This window comes from Jaculus jaculus, chromosome 12 (genome assembly GCF_020740685.1).
Source record: "Jaculus jaculus isolate mJacJac1 chromosome 12, mJacJac1.mat.Y.cur, whole genome shotgun sequence".
NCBI classification, from domain to species: domain Eukaryota; kingdom Metazoa; phylum Chordata; class Mammalia; order Rodentia; family Dipodidae; genus Jaculus; species Jaculus jaculus.
In genome coordinates this window covers 15,576,409-15,595,728 of record NC_059113.1, presented here as the reverse complement: position 1 = coordinate 15,595,728, position 19,320 = coordinate 15,576,409, and the positions used below count along the sequence as shown (strand labels likewise).

The window sequence follows — 19,320 nt, the reverse complement described above, 5'->3', positions numbered from 1 at the left end:
ACATGGCGGGTGACGGAATGCTTAGCTAAAGAACCCAGGTGACAAAACTGCCTCAGGTTGCTGCTCACCTTGGCTGACTCAGCAAGTTATTTCCAGAGGGAATTCATCTCTGCTCTAACCTCCTTCCCTCCAGAGGTCTGCAAGGACCATGAGTGGACACCCAGGACCCTTAAAGGAAGTGACCTGAGGGTACAGCTATCACCTGATGTGGACAACGGGAGCTGCATCAGGTCGGAAATCTGAGAGAAAAGGTGGATTGTGAGTTCCAGGCCCTTTGCACAACAGGGGCTATGTGATGGCCCGGAGCTCAGACACACAAAGCGCACTTTTGTCTCTGGCTTGGGGAGTGGCTGCCAGAAATTCAAACAATGGCTGGAGGGGCCCTAACAGCCACCCCAGGCTGCCGGAGGGCACTGAACATCACCAGGACAAACACAGCGAATACGCATGTCATCCGTTGTGGGCCTCAAAACAAGGTCTCCAAAGCTCTCCTTGAACCCCCATGACACAGGCCCCGTCAATGTTGGGGTTGTCACAAGCCACGGTCAGAACACCTAAAGGAGCTTTTATAACCTTTAATGTGCACAAGGAATAAGCATGTCTTGAAGGATTTGAGCTGTTTGATGAAGGAGAAAGGCACATTTGGAGGAAACAAATTCTGTTTTGTTTTTCTTCATGTGACAAGGCCTCCCTGAGTAACTCAGCCTGATCTCAATTTTGGAATCTTCTCACCTCTGCCTCCTGTGTGCTGGGATTACAGGTGTATACCACCATACCCAGCCCTTCATTGAGATACCAAGTAAAGAACTGGATCTCAGAAATATGGGTCAAAGGTCCAAGTTCATTAAAACCACTCTCAAGGGCTGGAGAGATGGCTTAGCGGTTAAGTGCTTGCCTGTGAAGCCTAAGGACCCCGGTTCAAGGCTTGGCTCCCCAGGACCCACGTTAGCCAGATGCACAAGGGGGCACATGCATCTGGAGTTCGTTTTCAGTGGCTGGAGGCCCTGGCGCGCCCATTCGCTCTCTCTCTCACTCTCCCTCTTTCTCTCTCTATCTGTCACTCTCAAATAAATAAAGTAAAATAAAATTTTTTAAAAAATTAAAAAAAAAACTACTCTCAAAGCACTACTTTTTTTTTGTTTTGTTTTTGAGGCAAGGTCTCTCTCTACATAACCCAGGCTAGCCTTGAACTTATGATCCTCCTGCCTCCACTTCCCGAGTGCTGGGAGTATGGGTATACACTACTACAAACAGCTTTTTAAAAATTATTCTTTTGAAAAAAAAACTCATTTAAAGAAAGGGGTTATAGTCATTATGTAATTACACTGTGTATTTCTGGAAATGAGCCAATTAACAGTTGGAAAGCTTTTGCTTTATAAGAAAATATGGTAGAGACTGGATTCCTTACCCTCAACACATTTAATTTGTCTCATAAAATCCATGTAAGGGGAAACCACAGGCTCATTTACGTTTTCAGCTAGCTTGGCAGTAGCAGGTAGTGTTACCTCTGTGACCAACGCACAGATTTTGATAAGCTGTTTGTGTGTGTGTGTGTGTGTGTGTGTGTGTGTGTGTGTGTGTGTGTGTTTTGAACACAGTCTCTATAGCCTAAAATGGCCTTGAATCCACAGCCCTCCTGACTCAGTCTTCCCACTGCTAACCAGCTAATGTTTGAGTCATTACTCCCTTTGTTTGAAAGGCCCTTAGCAGGACATGTTTTCTCCTCCACATGACCTGTGGGGTCTCACCTTCGCCCTTTAATCATCTGCTCCACAGCCCCCATGTTCTGACAGTAAAAGCACACAGTTCCTTTAGTATTCCAGGAAGTATTCCAGGAGTCTCCAAGTCTGGTTTCTCCCAGTAGACAGAATCTCCCCAGCTCCTGCTCACACAGCACCCATCCAGTGACTCACACCCTCTCAAGTCCAGTCACCACCGACGGCTAACCTTTCCTTTCCACCCAGCTGACCCTATCATACCCCTTCCTCCACAGGTAATATATATTAATGCAACGTTTGTTGTGTCAATTCCTCCCTTGCACCATGGTGTGCACATGATCCTAGACTCACACAATTCAGAGAATCCACTTTCTTCATGTGTCTTTTCTTAGTCTTTTGTCATGTGGGAAGTCTGCTTAGGGCAACCTTTTCTCAAGTGTGGGCAAAACTCCTTTTAAGGTAGGCTAGACATCATTAGGTAACTGATGAGCTCAGCTTTCACCTATGCACTCAACACATTGATTCACTGGGTGCTAACTCCAAGCCAGGTACGATTCCTGGGGCTGGAGTAGGGTCTGCTGCTAAAAAAAAAAAAAAAAAAAAAAAAAAAGAAAAGAAAATGCATGAGTTTCTGACCTCATAGTTTTCACAGCCTAGTATGGGAACCAGAGAGTCAATCCCAGAAAAAAGGGCTCCCCATGTCAAAGTGTGGGTCAAGGTGGTGGCGCCCGTCAGCAAGGGATCTCAGAGGAATCTCTCTGAGGAGGGGTTATCTGAAGGAAGACTGAGATGACCAAAGAGAATTGGGCTTATTTTAACATGCAGGAAGCACATTCCACAAGAGGGAGGGGCGAGTACCAAGGCCCTGAGTCAAACTGGTGAGTTCAAAACACAGAAATGCAGCTAATGTAGCTGGAAGGCTGGGGGGAAGCAGGGCAGGAGTCAGACAAAAAAGACACAGCCGTTTTCATCACGCAGGGCTTTGTAAGCCAAGACGAGAAGAGTTACCATGCTACCTAAAGCACATCGGAAAAGCACGGGTAACTTACAGGGGCAAGAGACAGTGAGGGAATTTTCTCTTTCAAAGCTTCCTTTTGCTGTTGTTTGCAGCAAAATTAAAGAGGGCAGACAGTAAGGAGAGTTAGAAGGCAGGTGCTCTGGGAAGGAGCCACAAGCCTGAAGGACAAGCAGACACCAGAGATAGCAAGCAGTGGTTTCAGGATAGAATGTGGAGGCAGGACAGACTGAGCTTAAGGACACACTGAACTTTGGTAACTGGCTGAGACCCAGCACACAGGAGAGAACTGGGTCTGGGTACACATCTGGGTAGAGAAGTTCCAAACTTCTGTCCAACACATTAAACAGGGATTGAGCCAGAGAGGGCTTACCTGGTGCATGCTGGGTACAGCAGCACATGCTTGGGCATAGAAGCCAGGGGTGGCATGAGGTTACTCGGTGCCAGGTAGACAAAGAAAACACAGAAACCAGCCCAGGGCAGCAAACATTAAGGGATCTTGGCAAGGCAGAAGGATGGGGAGGACAGGCGTGGTGACATGGGAAGACTAGACAAGAAAGCACTTCAAGAGTGTACTGCATCGGCCAGGCGTGGAGGCGCACACCTTTAATCCCAGCACTCGAGAGGCAGAGGTAAAAGGACAGCCGAGAGTTCGAGGCCACCCTGAGACTACATAGTGAATTCCAGGTCAGCCTAGAGAGAGACCTTATCTGGAAACCTTCTCCCTCGCCCCAGAAAAAGAGTCTACTACATCAAATCTGCCACACACGGGAAGTGGTTTGTATACCCAACTCTCCTTGCACTTAATTACAGTTGATCTTCAGCATTTCCAGAGTCTACTCACTAAATTTATTTGTAATCCCCCTATTTACTCCTCCTGACACTTGCACATTCCCTCACAAATCCATGGAGAACAGCGACAATGACACGTTAAGTGCCCAGCTGGGGACAGACAAAGAGGCGCTCTGTTTTCTGTGAGGATATTCTCCAAACCCCTAGTGGAGCCCTGGAACTGTGCACGGCACTGCTGTGGTTTGAATGAGAAATGTTCCCCAGGGCTCAGTCAGGTGTTCGAACAGGTGACCCCTAGTTACTGGTGCTGTTTGGAAAGGCTGTGGAGCCTTTAGGAGATGGAGCCTTGCTGGAGGAAGGTCACTTGGAGGTGAGCCTGCACGGTTTAAATGCTGGCCCCCGTTTCCTGTTGTTCTCTGCTTCCTGGTTGTGGAGGTCATGTGTCCACCTGGCCTCCCGCTGCCACGATGGAGTGTACGCCCTCAAAACTGTAAGTCACAGTAAAACCTTTCCCTTCTTAAATTGCTTCAAGTAACTAATACAAGTACCAAACCCCACATACACTATGATTGTCCCATACATGCAGACCTATGATGAATTTTAAATAAAAAAAAAACAACAACTGGGCACCATAAGAGATTAACAACAACTGTAATAGCACAGTTATAGCCATAGTTGAAAAAAATTGCCAAGATGGCTACTCCTGGGCCCTGGGACCACTAACAAGTAAAATAAAAGGTTCCAAGAACAGAACACCACCATCCCACAGCCATCACTGGTGACTGAGGTGGGCTCCTTATTGACTAACAGGTGAGTAGTGTCTAACCACGAATATATGGGACAAAGGGGTGATGAGTGTCCTGCAGGACAGACCTGGGCAGGGAGAGACTTCATCCATGACTAGAAAAGCAATCCATTTGAAACTTAAGAAGTAATTATTCCTGGAATATTCCATTTCACATGTCCATGATCATGGGTAACTGGGACTGTGGAGAATAAATCCATGGATAAGGAAGGGCTACCATCTTCACTCACTCAGTGTTTGTGATGGAGTGCTTCTACCATGAAAAGGGAAGTAGTATGCTATGGCTTCCTTTTAGATCATTCAAATCTTGCATCTTTTAAAAGGGGAATGGTGTAGATGTCTTGTGTAAAGCCAAGCACTCATCAGACACTGATCCCATACACATCACTCCCCAGCCCTGGGGCTCAGGATACAACAGTGAAGACGGGAAAGAAAGAACGTAGGAGCCGGAGGATGGGGAGGAGTGCCGTGGTAAGCTGTTGCCTGTGCTAATGACAGTTCATGATTTCTGGGTCAGGGAGTCATTCTCTTCTGTGGCCTCGCCAGTGGTTAATGAGGAGGAGGAGTGCAGTGATACTGAAAGGGATAAGGCAGGGTAATGTGGGGGGAGGGCACATGTGATCAAAATGTAAGATGCATGCATGAAAATGTCAAAAAGCAGATAAAAATATTAATTTAAATATTAAGAGGAACAGATGGTATGATTAAGAGAAAGACTCAGTTGGACATTGGCACTGGCACCAACACCCTCACTGTTTAGTAAAAAGCAGACAGGTGTCCAGCCAGAACCTGACTGCTCTTTCAAGTTTGTCCCTTTTATTTTCTGTAACTACTTCTCTCTAAGCCAGGTGACAGAGGAAGACAAAGCTTTATCAATATTTACCTAACGATATATATATAAAAAAAAGAAGCAACAAGAAGAAAACGCCACATAGAAAACAGTATGATATCTGGGCTGAGGAGATGGCTCAGCATTTAAAGGGGCTGGTTTATAAAAACCTGTGGATCTGGGTTTGATTTCCCCAGCACCCATGTAAATCCACATGCAAAGTGGTACTTGTGTGGCATGCATGTCCCCACATATACATACATACATGAACAGATAACCATCTTTCTTTTTTTAATTTTTTTTTGGTTTATTTTTATTTATTTATTTGAGAGCGACAGACAGAGAATGAGGCAGAGAGGGAGAGAATGGGCACGCCAGGGCTTCCAGCCACTGCAGACGAATTCCACATGCATGCGCCAGATAATCATTTTTCTAAAAATAACAGTATGGGGCTGGAGAGATGGCTTAGCGGTTAAGCGCTTGCCTTTGAAGCCTAAGGACCCCGGTTCGAGGCTCGGTTCCCCAGGTCCCACGTTAGCCAGATGCACAAGGGGGCGCACACGTCTGGAGTTCATTTGCAGAGGCTGGAAGCCCTGGCGCGCCCATTCTCTCTCTCTCCCTCTACCTGTCTTTCTCTCTGTGTCTGTCACTCTCAAATAAATAAATGAATAAAAATTTTCAAAAAAAGATAACAGTATGATGTCGAGTGGGCAGAACGCTATCTGTGAAGTGCCTCACGGTGGTCTCTGGACGGGATGCCACGAACAGCTGGAGTCTGGGAAACACAGTAGAGAGTGAAGATGAGTTCGAAGCAGATGACACGGCTGTTGATGAAAAGATGGATCTACACATGCATTTCCTCCTCTGGAAAAGGGGACCAAGCAACTCACAGCTCTGCCACGATGACTGGTTTGAAATGACAAGTAAAGCAGTAGTGCTCGGAACCTTTTATGCGCCTCCAGCTGAGAACCCCCCCCCCCCGCAAGGGGCTTTTGTTTATGTAAGTTATACCTATCACCAGTCATTTCCTCAGAAATCCAAAGTGGTGCATTTAAAAAACATGAATTTAAAATCAACACAATAAAATAAACCCAGCACATGGTAATATCAATATGCAGTTTTTGTGAACAGCACTATTTTCTGAACAAAAAGTACTTGGAAGCGTGGCATCGTTTTTGCCCATTTGTACCCTTGCTAATAATTCTTTGGTCTTTTGTCCCTTCTTCTCCATGCTGATGGGACATGAACACATCGGGACAGGGATTTCTTCAGCCTGATACAGTTCTGGATGCCCTCGCACCATGGCACACGTAGAGATGTGACAGACAAGTGCTACTTATCACTCAGATGGTTCCACAGCTAATCATCAATGTGAGCATCAGCCAAGGGCTCATGGGCTTGGGCAGGGAGGAAAGTTATACCTCCTCTTTCTTTTCTGGTTTTGCGAGGTCGGGTCTCACTCTAGCCCAGGTTGACCTGGAATTCACTATAGTCTCAGGGTGGCCTCGGACTCACAGCGATCCTCCTACCTCTGCCTCCCGAGTGCTGGGATTAAAGGCGTGCACCACCACTGCCCAGCTTTATACCTCTATTTTCTAAGTGACAATCATTCCCTTCAATTGACCTGAGGCACTAGCTGTGTCTGAAACCTTCTCACCAATAACAATCACTAGCTCGTTCTTATTCTATTGAGGTGAGGAGGGATATCAGCAAAAAAAAAAAAGTCACATAGACTCATCACTAATTCAAAATTATCAGAGCTACTATCTGCCACCACCTTGTTATTTAAAGCACGATGGAAAACCTATCAGTATTATCAAAAACTTGAGGAGATGAGAAGATGACTCAGGGATTAAAGGTGCTTGCTTGCAAAGCCTGATGACCAGGGTTCAATTCCCAAGCCATCCAAATAAGCCAGACACAAAAAGTGGTGCAAACATCTGGTTTTATTTACAGTGACAAGAGACCCTGGCGCAACCCCGGCCCCCAACACACACATGCAAATAATCAAATATTTTAAAAATCAAAAATGAGAAACATTGGCAAATGTTTTAGTACAACGAGTGTGTCATCTTCAGTCTCTGTAACTTAAGTACTCAGAAAAGAAGCATCTCGTGGAAGAAATCCACTGGCTTCTTCACTAGATAGCCAAATAGTTTCATGCAACCTAGAAGGCAAGAAGCCCTGGAGGGCGTTCTCTTTAAGAAGAAAACTTGAAGGGCTGGAGATGGAGCTCAGGTGGTGAAGTGCTTGCCTAGCATACTAGAGGCCCGGCCGAATGTAAACCTGGCATGGTGTTGCAGGTCTGCACTCCCAACACTTGGAAGGTGGAGGCAAGAGGATCACAAGTTCAAGGTCCCCCTTGAGTACAAGGCCAGCTTGGGCTGCATTTCAAGATCCTACCTCAAAAGAAAAAAAAAAGGAACCCATACTGTCTCTCTGAGATCCGCGCCCTGCTGACGCACTCCAGCTGTAGCGTGAACATACAGTGAAGGAGAGTCGAGCCGGCAGCGTCAACGCACCGAAGCCTTGAACAGAGACCCGCAGAGCCTGGCTTAAGTATGAAGTCGTCATGTGGGCATCTGCTCCACAAAGCCAAATGCTGTTGGGCTAACTGGGGTGAACAAACGAGGGAAACAAATACCGCCCCCCAAATATCTACCACACATTACCAAAGACAGGGGAATCCCAGCACACACTGGTGAATCACGTTGCAGAGAAGTCACGACCTATTCAATCTTTGGCTGTTCTTAACATAAATGGCTTTGTGGAAGTACACATACAAATATATTTCAAGGGCTGGAGGGATGGCTTAGCAGTTAAGGCGTTTGCCTGCAAAGCCAAAGGACCCAAGTTTGATTCCCCGGGCCTCACGTTAGCCACATGCACAAGGGGGGGCACATGTGTCTGGAGTTCGTTTGCAATGGCTGGAGGCCCTGGTGTGCCCATTTTCTCTCTCTCCTCTCTCTCCTTCTCTGTCAAATAAGTAAAATTAATATATATTTCAAGCCAGCCAGCTGTGGTGGCTTACTCCTTTCATGCCAGCAGCTGGGAGGCTGAGGTAGGAATATCTCCATGAGTTTGGAGTTCCAGATCAGCCTGGGCTAGAATGAGTTGCTGCTTAAAATAGAAAAAAACTGGGGGCCAGAGAGATGGCTCGTTGGTTAAGGATAAGGAGCTTGCCACCAAAGTCTAAGGATCCAGGTTCTCTTTCCCAGTACCCACGTGGAACCAGATGCACAAGGTGGTGCATGCATCTAGAATTTGTTTGCAGTGGCTAAAGACCCTGGCATGCCCATTCTCTGTGTGTATGTGTATGTGTCTCATAACTAAAATAATAACAAAACTGTATTTCAGCTTAACACGATGACGCCTACCTGTAATGTCAGCACGTGAGAGGTTGAGGCCGGAGCATCAAGGCAAGTGTCTACTACAGTAGCAAACTGTCTCAAACGAAAAGAGGACCACTTCAAAAATTCAAAGAATGGGGCTGGAGAGATGGCTTAGCAGTTAAGCGCTTGCCTGTGAAGCCTAAGGACCGTGGTTCGAGGCTTGATTCCCCAGGACCCACGTTAGCCAGATGCACAAGGGGGGGCGCATGCGTCTGGAGTTCGTTTGCAGTGGCTGGAGGCCCTGGCGTGCCCATTCTCTCTCTCTCTCTCACTCTCTCCCTTTTTCTCTCTGTCACTCTCAAATAAATAAAAATAAATTCAAAGAATGACTTACATGTTTATCGCTAATATCTGCTCAAAAATTCAAATAGATACCTTACACATTCTTACACCCAAAAAGCAAAAAGAAAGAATGCCAGGCCTGATGGACGAATGTCTGCAATCCAGGCTCATTCGAGAGGCAGGAAAAGTGCAAGTTCAAGGCCTGCCTGGAAAACACAGCAAAACCCTCTTTTCAAAATGGGGATAGAGTTCACCAGTATGGCAAATAAACAAATAAAAAGAGAAGCAACAAGGGACAGAGGAAAGGATGAGGCTGCCTAACTCCAGGGAAGAACACTTGCTCCCAGGCACTTAGGACGCAGCTCTCAGGACATCGCCCTGCAGTACTGACGCGGGGAACTGAAAGAACCTTAAAGAATTCAGAGTATCGGTCCTGTCACCAGACAACGCGGCTACGCATCCCTACCACTCGACACTAGAGACAGAGGACCCCCTGCGTCCATTCCCTGCCCAGGCTGCATCAGGAACAGCCAAAAGGAGTACAGCAGGACAGCGGTCTCCCCAGACACAAGTCCCCAGCTCCACCCGCTCAGCCACCCTGCAGGGACACCGGCGCTTGGTGGGAGCCTCAAGACCCTATGGCCCTAGGGCTTCCTTCACCAGAAGGCAATCAGCCCCGCAGACGCTGGGCAGGGGTGACACCCCAAAACAGCCCAGCCGAACCAGCATGCCCAGTTACACTCCCAGGCAGCAACCGCTTCCTTGTCTAATCATCAGAATTACTCTTTTTTTCTTTTTAACTTGCAGAGCTAAAGACACAATGGAGGCTCTGACTTCTTCCACCTAACCAAACCAAAACAGGACCCACACTGGGGCAAGTGGAATGCTAACCTTAAACTAGAAGAAAAGTTGCATTAAATCTCCGGAGAAATTAGGTTAGCCTGCTTTAGAACAGTAACCCCCAACATCAAGGGCATGCAGGACTGAGTGCATTTATCCAGCAGACCCCGGATCCACAATAGACATGGTTCCAATAATCCAGGGGATTCCTGAAGCCCCCGTACACACAGTTTCCTTCTATGCACAAGTATCTATGAGAATTTAAGTTATAACTGGACACAATAAGACTACTCATAATAACCAGTAATGAAATAGATTATAACAATATAACAAAAGTTTATGTGAGGGTGGTTTCTCTCTTTCTGGGATCCTTCATCTAATATTTGTGGACTTCATTTGGCTGACTGCAGAGAGGGAAGCCTTAGAGGTGAGAGGGCTGTGGTATTCACCTAGCACAGCTGGCAGTCTAGAGACATAAAACTACTCCCTCTGATAAGGGCTGAGAACTGAGTGATAAAGGAAGGGGTATACAGGTTGTGAGGAAAGGGTGTGGAGCTTTGGGATGATAACAGATTTGAGCCCCACCCAGATGGAAAGGCCAGACTTGGGACGGTACTCTGGGCAGTGGACAAGCACACGGAGCCGACTCCCATGGGAGGGGAGGGACCCTGTGGTGGGCACCTAGTCAGCACTGGGGAGTTAAGGAAAGCAGCGGTGAGAACCCTGGTGAGGAGAAGAGACCACCCCTGGGAACCTCCCAGCGCTGGGCTCCCTTTCAGACTTTCTCTCCTGTAGCCACGGAAGGCCTCCACACCCGGGGGACACAAAGGACTTTTGCGCATGTAGCTTGTGTGTGTGCCCTTCTGTCACACCCACACCGATCCCGATCTGCTGTGCCCAGTCAAGTAAGATGTCCCACGTGACATACTGGGGCATTTCAATAACGCGCGCCCTAGAAATGCTCACCAGAGTTTTATGATTGATGGTAAGAAACACAGCTGGCCAGTGTGTGGGGGGGGGCAGTGAAAAGAAAGCAATACTCCTGTTTCCACAACTATGGTAATAGAAAGCACATTTGGGGGGGGAGGAAGAATAATCAATTACAGTGAAGTCATTTTTGGAGACCACCTTCAACCTGGTTAAAATTAAATCAATAGATTTTTGTAATTAGCGTTTAAGGCACTTGTAACCGCTTTTCAGTAAGCCGTCAAACTCAAAGAAAACTAAAACACACAATGGAGGCTCTGACTTCTTCCATCTAACCAAACCGGAACAGGGTCCACACTGGGGCAACTGAAATGCTAACCTCAAACTAGAAGAAAAACTGCATTAAATCTCCAGAGAAATTAGGTTAGCCTGCTTCTTAGAACAGTACCCCCAACATCAAGGGCATGCAGTACTGAGTGCATTTATCCAGCAGACCCTCTTATACACACACACGGGGGGGGGGGGTGCTGGAACCCAGGGCCTTGTGCCTGCCACTGAGCGACACACGCCCGGTGCTCCTCAGCATTGCACTTGGATAACTACCGGCTACTTGCTGACTAGCCCGCACCTGGCAGAGAGCCCCTAACTTACTGGCAGCCTCGGGGCTAATGCAGAGCTGAGCACGTGGGGCCGAGGAAACCTACTCATTGAGCTGCAAGCATTGGAGGGAGCAAGAATTCTAAGAGTAACTTACAGGCAAGGAAGAGCGAGAAAACAGGGGGTATGTATAATAAATATATATGTAAACTCGCAATCTGTATGAACGTAAGAACACACTAAAGATGAAGGGGCGCCTACTGATGTGAAGTGTCTCTTGGAAGAGTATAGGAGTTTAGGTGTTAATACCTTCAGCTTCTCCAAGCTCAGGAGGTGACGGGGCGGGGGGGGGGGGGGAAGAGACGCGGCCAAGGGAGTGGAGTAAAAGATTAAATTTCAAAGAGGCCAAGTGAATGAAAACCTGGAGGAAGTGGTAAAATCCTCCTCACACACCAATGGTTTATCCGAGAAGCTCCCCCTTGAAGTATAATTGCTATGGTAATCGCCCCGCGCTTGCTTACAGGTCGTACCCGATCTCCCGCGCTCCGGGGCTAAAAGTGAAAGGACCTGGTTTCCTCTTGGGTCCTGGCCCGGAATGGCCATGAGTTCGGATCCAAGCCCACACTCCCCAGCAGTGCTCAGCGACCGTGGGGCAGGCGGAGACTCTCCGGTACCTAGCTGACGAGTCCTTTAAGGAACGGTCCCCACCGTACCCTCCGTGGAGGCTCCGGGCTCGGAGGGCTGTGTCACCCCTCTTCCCCATCCATGCCCCGCGAGTGTCCTCACACACAGCCCGGGGACCCACTTCCCCCTCCCACACTTCCTGCCTCTTAAGACTTCCAACCGCGCCACCCCGGATTCCCATTCCTTTTGCAACTCCCGGGGAGCGCAGGACGGGGTGGCCTCCCACCCCCACCAAAGGCGCGTGCCACCCCCTGTGCGCCCCCTTTCCCCCCCACTAATTCTCTGGCCAGCCTCCCGCAGGAGGGAACAGCGGGGACCCGGAGGGGGACCCGGCACGGTGCGGGGCGCTCGGGGTTGGGGGCGGGACCACTTCTCGCAGCCCCGGGGCAGGAGCGTCTCCCCGGGGCGCGCTGCGCGCACCGGGGCTGGGCGGGCTCGCAGCGTCGGAGGGAACTTTGCAGGGAGCGCGGTCGGGGCGTGCACTCACCGACCCCGTACTTCTGCCTCTTGGTCGGGATCCAGCGGGCCATGGCGGCGACGTCGCCCCGCGGGCGGACGGGCGGGCGGGCGGCGCGTGCAGACGGCGGCTACAGCAGCGGCGGCAGCGGCAGCGGCAGCAGCAGCAGCAGCAGCAGCAGCAGCTCGGGTTCCGGGCGCCGCGGCCGCGCGCTCCTGCGTGTCCCGGGCTCTGCCGCCATGTTGCGGCTAACTTGTCCCGAGTGGACGCCGACCGCCTCCTGCTCCTCCTCCCCGCCCTCCCCCAGCCCGGCCCGGCCGGCAGCTCCCGCAACCCGCGCACCACCGACCGCCCGCCGTCACCTGCTGGGCGAAGCGGGCGGCCCGCGCAACCGCGCGCCCTTCCCGGCGCCGCCCCGGCTCCTCCCGCTGGGCCGCGCCCGCCCTGCCTCCCGCGCGCGCCGGGGCCGCCTCCGAGCCTTGGAACCGCCTCGCGCGCTGGCCGCGAGCCGCTGCCCCGAGCTGCCCGCGCGTCTCCTCTCCCGGGGAGGTCTGCTCGCTGCCCGGCCTTGCCCGGCTCACACAAGCCCCGGGAATCTGGGTCGTTTCCACCATCCACCCGACCACCACCCACCCTCGAGGGCTGCGCTCCGGACCCGCTAGGCGCGGAGGGTTCCGGAGCGGGCTGCTGCGCCCACCCCACCCCCCAGCCCACCGGGACACGCGGGTCGCCTGTGGGGTAGCGCCCGTGGCCGGCCCTCCGCGGACACTCGGTCCAGGCTTGTGGAATGAATGAGCCCTGGACGGCCGCCTGCACCCTCGGGAGCTTCCCAGACACCCCGGAAGCCGAGCTCCGGAGTTGACTGCGTCTCCTCCAGGCCTGCGCTTCCAGCCTGGAGGGCGAACCTGGAACCCCGGGCCACGGGGTTTTGGGGGGTCTGGAGGGGGCTTGAGTGATTCAGATGCAACAGATCGCTGTCTAGGGGATCCTCCGTGAGGGACGTGATTGGCAAAGCCCTAATGTGGAAACTTTGTGACCCCAAAACACAGGGACTTGTCCCTCAGAAGCAGCACCCCAGACTTTGACAATAAGGGAAGAGATATGCCCCGAGACCTCCCTTGTCCACCTGTCCTGCAGCCCACAGGCACTGTTAGTGAGATGGATCCCCCCAACCCCCCACACACACACCCCAGCCAACACGCCTGATCTTTTCTCAGGCGTAGTTCCGACTATTCTGAGTGGGTTGGACCTGCGCTGGGCTGCAGGTGGCGCCCTCTGCGGGGAAAGTCACTTCCCCCTGGAAGGTGACTCCCTCCTCCCATTGCCTGGAGGTGCAATGGGAGGAGGGAGCTCATGGCTAAATCACATATGAAGTAAAATCACACACTAAGTGACATCCTACTGGATTCTCCATCTGAAAAACTACCTCTTGCAAGAAGTTGTATTGTTCTTGGAGTCTGTGGCCGCTTTCTTGCCAATTTGGAGCACAAAAAGGGGAAAGAAGAATAGGTAAACACGCAGTAAAGAATCCTACCACTTGATTCGAGATTTTTAACCTTATTTTTTAAAAACATATTACTTTGGTGACTTTTTCTGCAAAGCCAAGCCTGTAATCCAAATGTATACGTGTGTGAAGACATCATGCATATTATATAGTGTGTGTGTGCGCGCGTGCATACTGTTTTTCCTCTTAGAAAGTGGGTCCCGATAGGGATCCACTCATAACATCCAGTAAGAAATGCTTCTGTCACTGTGGACTTGACATCCCCCAAGAATCCTGCCATCTCACCATAAGGATTTCTCTTCCTTGGTCGATGACATCACGATGAACTTAATTACCCAGGCTAGGTAGTTCTGTCTTCCTCTTCTTCCACAAACATTGTGTACCTAGGAGGTGACTTGCACTGTTCCTGGAATGGAGGTGCCGTAGTGAATTGGGTCAAAGCCCTGTCTTCACTCCCGGAGCTGGTGGAGAAGGCAAGCGTAAGACAAGAACAAATGGATGCTTGCCGGAGCAGGGAAGCCGCAGAGAGACCTCAAGCCAGGCTTACACAGAGGTGGCTGGAAAGACATCTCAGATAAAAGTGAGGCTGAAGGACAGAACAGGAGGAAGGTGAGGATGGTCCCACGGTGAAGTGGGAAAGCATTTTGGACAAGGGGAACATTAAGTGTAAAGGCCACCAAGCAGGTTTGACAGGCTCCAAACTAGCAAGGAGAAGCTGGGCAGTGAGCTAAGTTTAAGGCTGCCCAGGAAACTGGTCCAAGAGGCAGAGGTGGCAGGTGGAGCCAGTTAGGGACCATGACCAGTGTAAAGACTTCATATATTACCGTGATGAGAAGTTTCTGAGGGTTTTGAGCTGGGGGAGGGTATGACACACCATGTCACGGTCCCCACTGTGGACAGAATAGGCTTAAAGGATCCAAGGAAGCCACTGTGAACAGGTCACACCAATGGGTCAAGCCAGAAATGAAGGCAGTTAAGGCCACGGGGGGAGGGGCAGTAGAGGAAGAACAAAAGTGGTTCTGGACAGGTACTCAAGAGAATGCCAATCTGAGGGTCATGTGGGCAAAGAGGGCTCCCCAAATTCGGCTTCTGCCCCCCCTCAGCATGGTTTATCAGCATGTGTATCTCGAAATTTTGAAGTGTCCCTCTTACTTTGTACTGTGTACAGGACCCACGGACCTTGACCTTGGGTGTGAGAGACAAGGTGAGTGAAGGGTGCCTCAGAGGGTAAGCAGAGCTGTGTCTTCTGAGACAGTCAGTCTTGCTTGTGCCCTGTGCATCCAAGGCCTTCTGCCTCGCAGTACGCCTCTGTGGACAACTTAGGAGCCACCTCCTCACTCAGCTGGGCAGCTGCTCCTTGTGGACCTGGGGCAGCGGTAGCCCTTTGCCAAGGAGACAGGACCCATCTGCGGTGGATCAGGGATTTCTTGATGTTGCTTTGGGTCATCTGTGTTCAGGGAAAATGGACACCTTTGTTCTTTAGCCACAGACGTATTTTAAAATTTACTGTACACCAGAGTGGTGATACTCTTAGCCAGTGGAACTTGGCTTCTACCAAAACAATTTAAATGGCCTCAATCCCTCGTTATGGCTATAGGCATTTTCTAAAACTGGAGGTTTGAATTTGGGCCCTGGAGATTTCAATTCTGACAAAAATTGCTTTAAAGAGAATTGGAGGAAAACGGAAAATTTTAATTACAGCTCTCCGTATGTTTATTCTTTTCTCTCTGCAGACAGAAGTCCACCCACTTTGTTATATCAGATGGTTAAATCCCGGTTTGAAACCCATTTAAATCATAAAAGCAGAGCTATTCAAAGTCTTTTTATTATTAAAATGAGGCTTAAAATTAGAGAGTTGACCAGATGGGTAGGTGCAATAACAGAATGCCTCCCAGAAATATCCTTTCCTTTTTCCTCTGGTATCTTTTCAGAGGAAACATTGAGCATATCCCACAACCACAGTGACTCTGACTCCAAAGCCCGCAGAATACCAGCATACGCATGCACACAACCAAGCAACTGTGCTTGAAGGAGCCTTGGAAAAAGAAAGAAAGAAAGAAAGAAAGAAAGAAAGAAAGAAAGAAAGAAAGAAAGAAAGAAAGAAAGAAAGAAAGAAGAAAGAAAGGAAGGAAGGAAGGAAGGAAGGAAGGAAGGAAGGAAGGAAGGAAGAAAGAAAGAAAGAAAGAAAGAAAGAAGGAAAGAAATGAATTTTCAGACTAGTTTGACCTGAATTCTCTAACTACTCTGGGCGATGCCAAACACAAGATGTCAAGACAGCTGCTAGCCAGGGCTTCACCTGAGTCACCCATCAGGTTCATTTTACCAAACCTTGCTGACTGGAAGGTTTCCCTATGAGGACCTGTAAACTCTGTTAAAGACAGTTTTGTGGCTATATTTTCTAAATAGAGGAGGTCACTGAGCCTCTGTGAGAGTCAGTTCCTGATAATGGTGCAGGTTCCCTTACGGTTGGGCTTCTTTGTCTTATGACCACAAAAAAACTAGGCACACGGATGAACAGGAATGAGCAAAGCAAAGGAGATTTGCTGAGAAAAGGGGAGAAAGCACCAGGGCGGGCATGCGAGAATTGTATCAAACATCCAAAAAAAGAGGAGAAGGGAAAGAGAAGTTATACTTTCTGAGTTACGGCTCAAAGAAGTGGATAGGCTCAGCAGGGTTTGCTAACAGCTGCCCCAAGTGTGGAATTCTAGGGAGTGTAGTATATTGTCTTGATGTAAGATTCTGAGGCTCGGGAGGGGGTCCCCCAGACAGCCTGGGCTAGAGTGAAACCCTACCTCAAAAAACCAAAAAAAAAAAAAAGTGGTCTTTCTGGCGGGCGTGGTGGCGCGCACCTTTAATCCCAGCACTCTAGAGGCACAGGTAGGAAGATTGCTATGAGTTCAAGGCCAGCCTGAGACTACATGGTGAATTCCAGGTCAGCCTGGCCTAAAAGGAGACCGTACCTCAAGCCACCCCCACCCAAATAAAAGCTATTTCTCCTGTCTCTTTCATTCTCATTAAAGGAATGATTTTTTAATTTAAAATATTTATTTGTTTTATTTATTTGCACATGTGTGTGTGTGTGCGTGTGTGTGTGCGTGTGTGTGTGTGTCTGCGCAAGGTTCTTTTGCCCCTGTAAATGAATGCCAGATGCTTGCACCACTTTGGGGGTTCTAGCTTTTTATAGGTTTTAGAGAATCAAACCTGTGCCAGGCAGCTTTGCTGAGCCATCTCCCCAACCCCCAAGTGAGTGACTGATAAGCTAGCTGTTGGATTAACTCTATTTTTTAAAATTGACATTTAAAATTTTATTTTTACATATTTATTTTTAAAAAATGGGTGCACCAGGGCCTCTAGCCACTACAAACAAGTTCCAGATGCATGTGCCCTCATGTACATCAACTGGCTTACATAGCTTCTGGGGAATCGAACCTGGGTCCTTGGGCTTTACAGGTAAACGCCTTAACCACTAAGCCATGTCCCCAGCCCCGTGGGTTGGCTTTTAAGGAAGGGGATGACAGCTTTCTGAAACCTCCATCATTCTCCCTTTCATGCCAGGGAGACAGAGGTGGGGGCTCTCTTCTGATGATCTCCAGCTCTGCTCATGTCTGCCTACCTACACTAGCACTATAAAAAGTAATAAATGACATGAACAGAGTTGATGTTAAGCGGGTCTGCGGGCTTCTGAGGGTGAGTGCTGCCTAGGGCCTGTTCTGTGTCAGTCAGGAGCAGTTGATGCACTGGAATTCCAGACCCCTGAGCTGAATGGAACAAAGGAACCCATGTTTACTTATTTTTTTTTTTTACATTTTTTATATTTATTTGAGAGAGAGAGAGAGAGGGTGAGAGTGAGAGAATATGTGCTCACCAAGGCCTCCAGCCACTGCAAATGAACTCGACTCATGTGCTACCTTGTACATCTCATTTACATGGGTTCTGGGGAATCGAACCTGGGTCATCTGGCTTTGCTAGCAAACACCTCAACCACTAAGCCATTTCTCCAGCCCAGGAACCTATCTTTCTGACCACAGAAGACCTTTCTCATATGTGTGGCGATTCTTGTATCACTCTGCACCACTAAAAAGCACCAGACATGTCTGGATCTGTTCTCAGCTCCTCCATGTGACTTTAGAGGACATTTGCTCTGATAGCTTGGGAGAATACAGTCAGACTTCTTGTGTTATTCCTCTCCTGACACAACCTCAATGGGAAATGTATGCACTTTTAGCCTTTACACCATAAAAACAAAACAGTCTTCATTTTGTTTCTAGACTGTTCTCTGCTGCAAATGTCTGAATTACTTGAAGCCACATTGGAGTGGAGGAGACTGATGATTTGAGCAATACGAGGCCATTAGTTTGGGGGCTTGGAAATGGTTCAGTGGTTAAAGGCATTTGCTTGCAAAGCCTACTGGCCCAAGTTCAGTTCCCCAGTACCTGTGTAAAGCTGGACACAAAAAGTGATACAAACTTCTGGTATTTGCAGTGGCAAGAGACACTGGCATGCATGCATGCACACACACACACACACACACACATAGAATTTTCAGAAAGGAAATCATTAGTTTGTTTAAAACCAGATTCATAGCACCTTGACTGAAAAACTAGATTGACATATTTGATGTTTTAAAACTAAACTTATATATAGTTTCACAAGATTATGTAGTTTTGGAAAGATTATATTTATAATATTTTCATAAAGCCAAGAATTTTGGTGGACACCTGTAATCCCAGCCCTTGGGAGGCTGAAGCAGAAAGATTAGGAATTTAAGACCTGCCTGAGGAACATGAGATCTCATCTAAAAAGCAAGGTTGCACACGTGCACAAGGGGGAGAATGCATCTGCATCTGGGGTTCCCTCCAGTGGCTAGAGGCCCTGGTGTGCCAATCCCCCCCACACACACACACCTTGCTCTCTTGCATAAAAAAGAGGTCAGTCTGTTGGGCTTGCCTTTAAAAACAAGCAACAAAATAACTTAAAAGTGACTTCATAAGATTTTATAAAGTAAGAAATAATGATGTAAATTAGAGAGCAATGTGGAAAACAAATTGTCTTTAATAAGTAAAAATAATTCAACTTTATATGACTTAATGAAATCTAACTACAGAAAGTCAGATATTTACACGGAGAATGGCCGTCAAAGAACACGGGAAAGAAATGGAAAACTTTATTCAGTCCTCTTCAAAACAAAATAAATAGAAGCTGAGGTTTCTGGACTTTGTAGAACAGCAGGAGGTTATTTATTAAACTTGACCTTCGTTTGTGATAAGGGTGAAGATGTGTCATTCATTCCTTGGTCCCAGCGATGACTGGCATATCCATGGAGGGTTTTTTTCCTGTCACTCTGCAGTCAGCTAAGAAAAGAAACACGTAAGTCAAGTGTGGCGGCGCACACCTCTAATCTCAGTGCTCAGGAGGCAGAGGTAAGAGGATCACCAAGAGTTTGAGACCAGCCTAGGCTACCGAGTGAGTTCCGGGTGA

At 48.6% G+C, this 19,320-nt stretch overlaps 1 protein-coding gene across 2 annotated transcripts in view; it reads right to left on the bottom strand.

Moving 5' to 3' along the window:
• Positions 1–12,440, bottom strand: part of Dock5 (dedicator of cytokinesis 5) — a 221,083-nt gene extending 208,643 nt beyond the window's left edge. For both annotated transcript variants that reach the window (XM_004665821.2, XM_045131067.1), the window contains exon 1: positions 12,369–12,440. In XM_004665821.2, coding sequence (XP_004665878.2) covers positions 12,369–12,411 — 43 coding nt within the window. In that variant the 5' untranslated portion in view covers positions 12,412–12,440. The remainder of the gene's footprint in view (positions 1–12,368) is intronic.
• Positions 12,441–19,320: the final 6,880 nt, after the last annotated feature.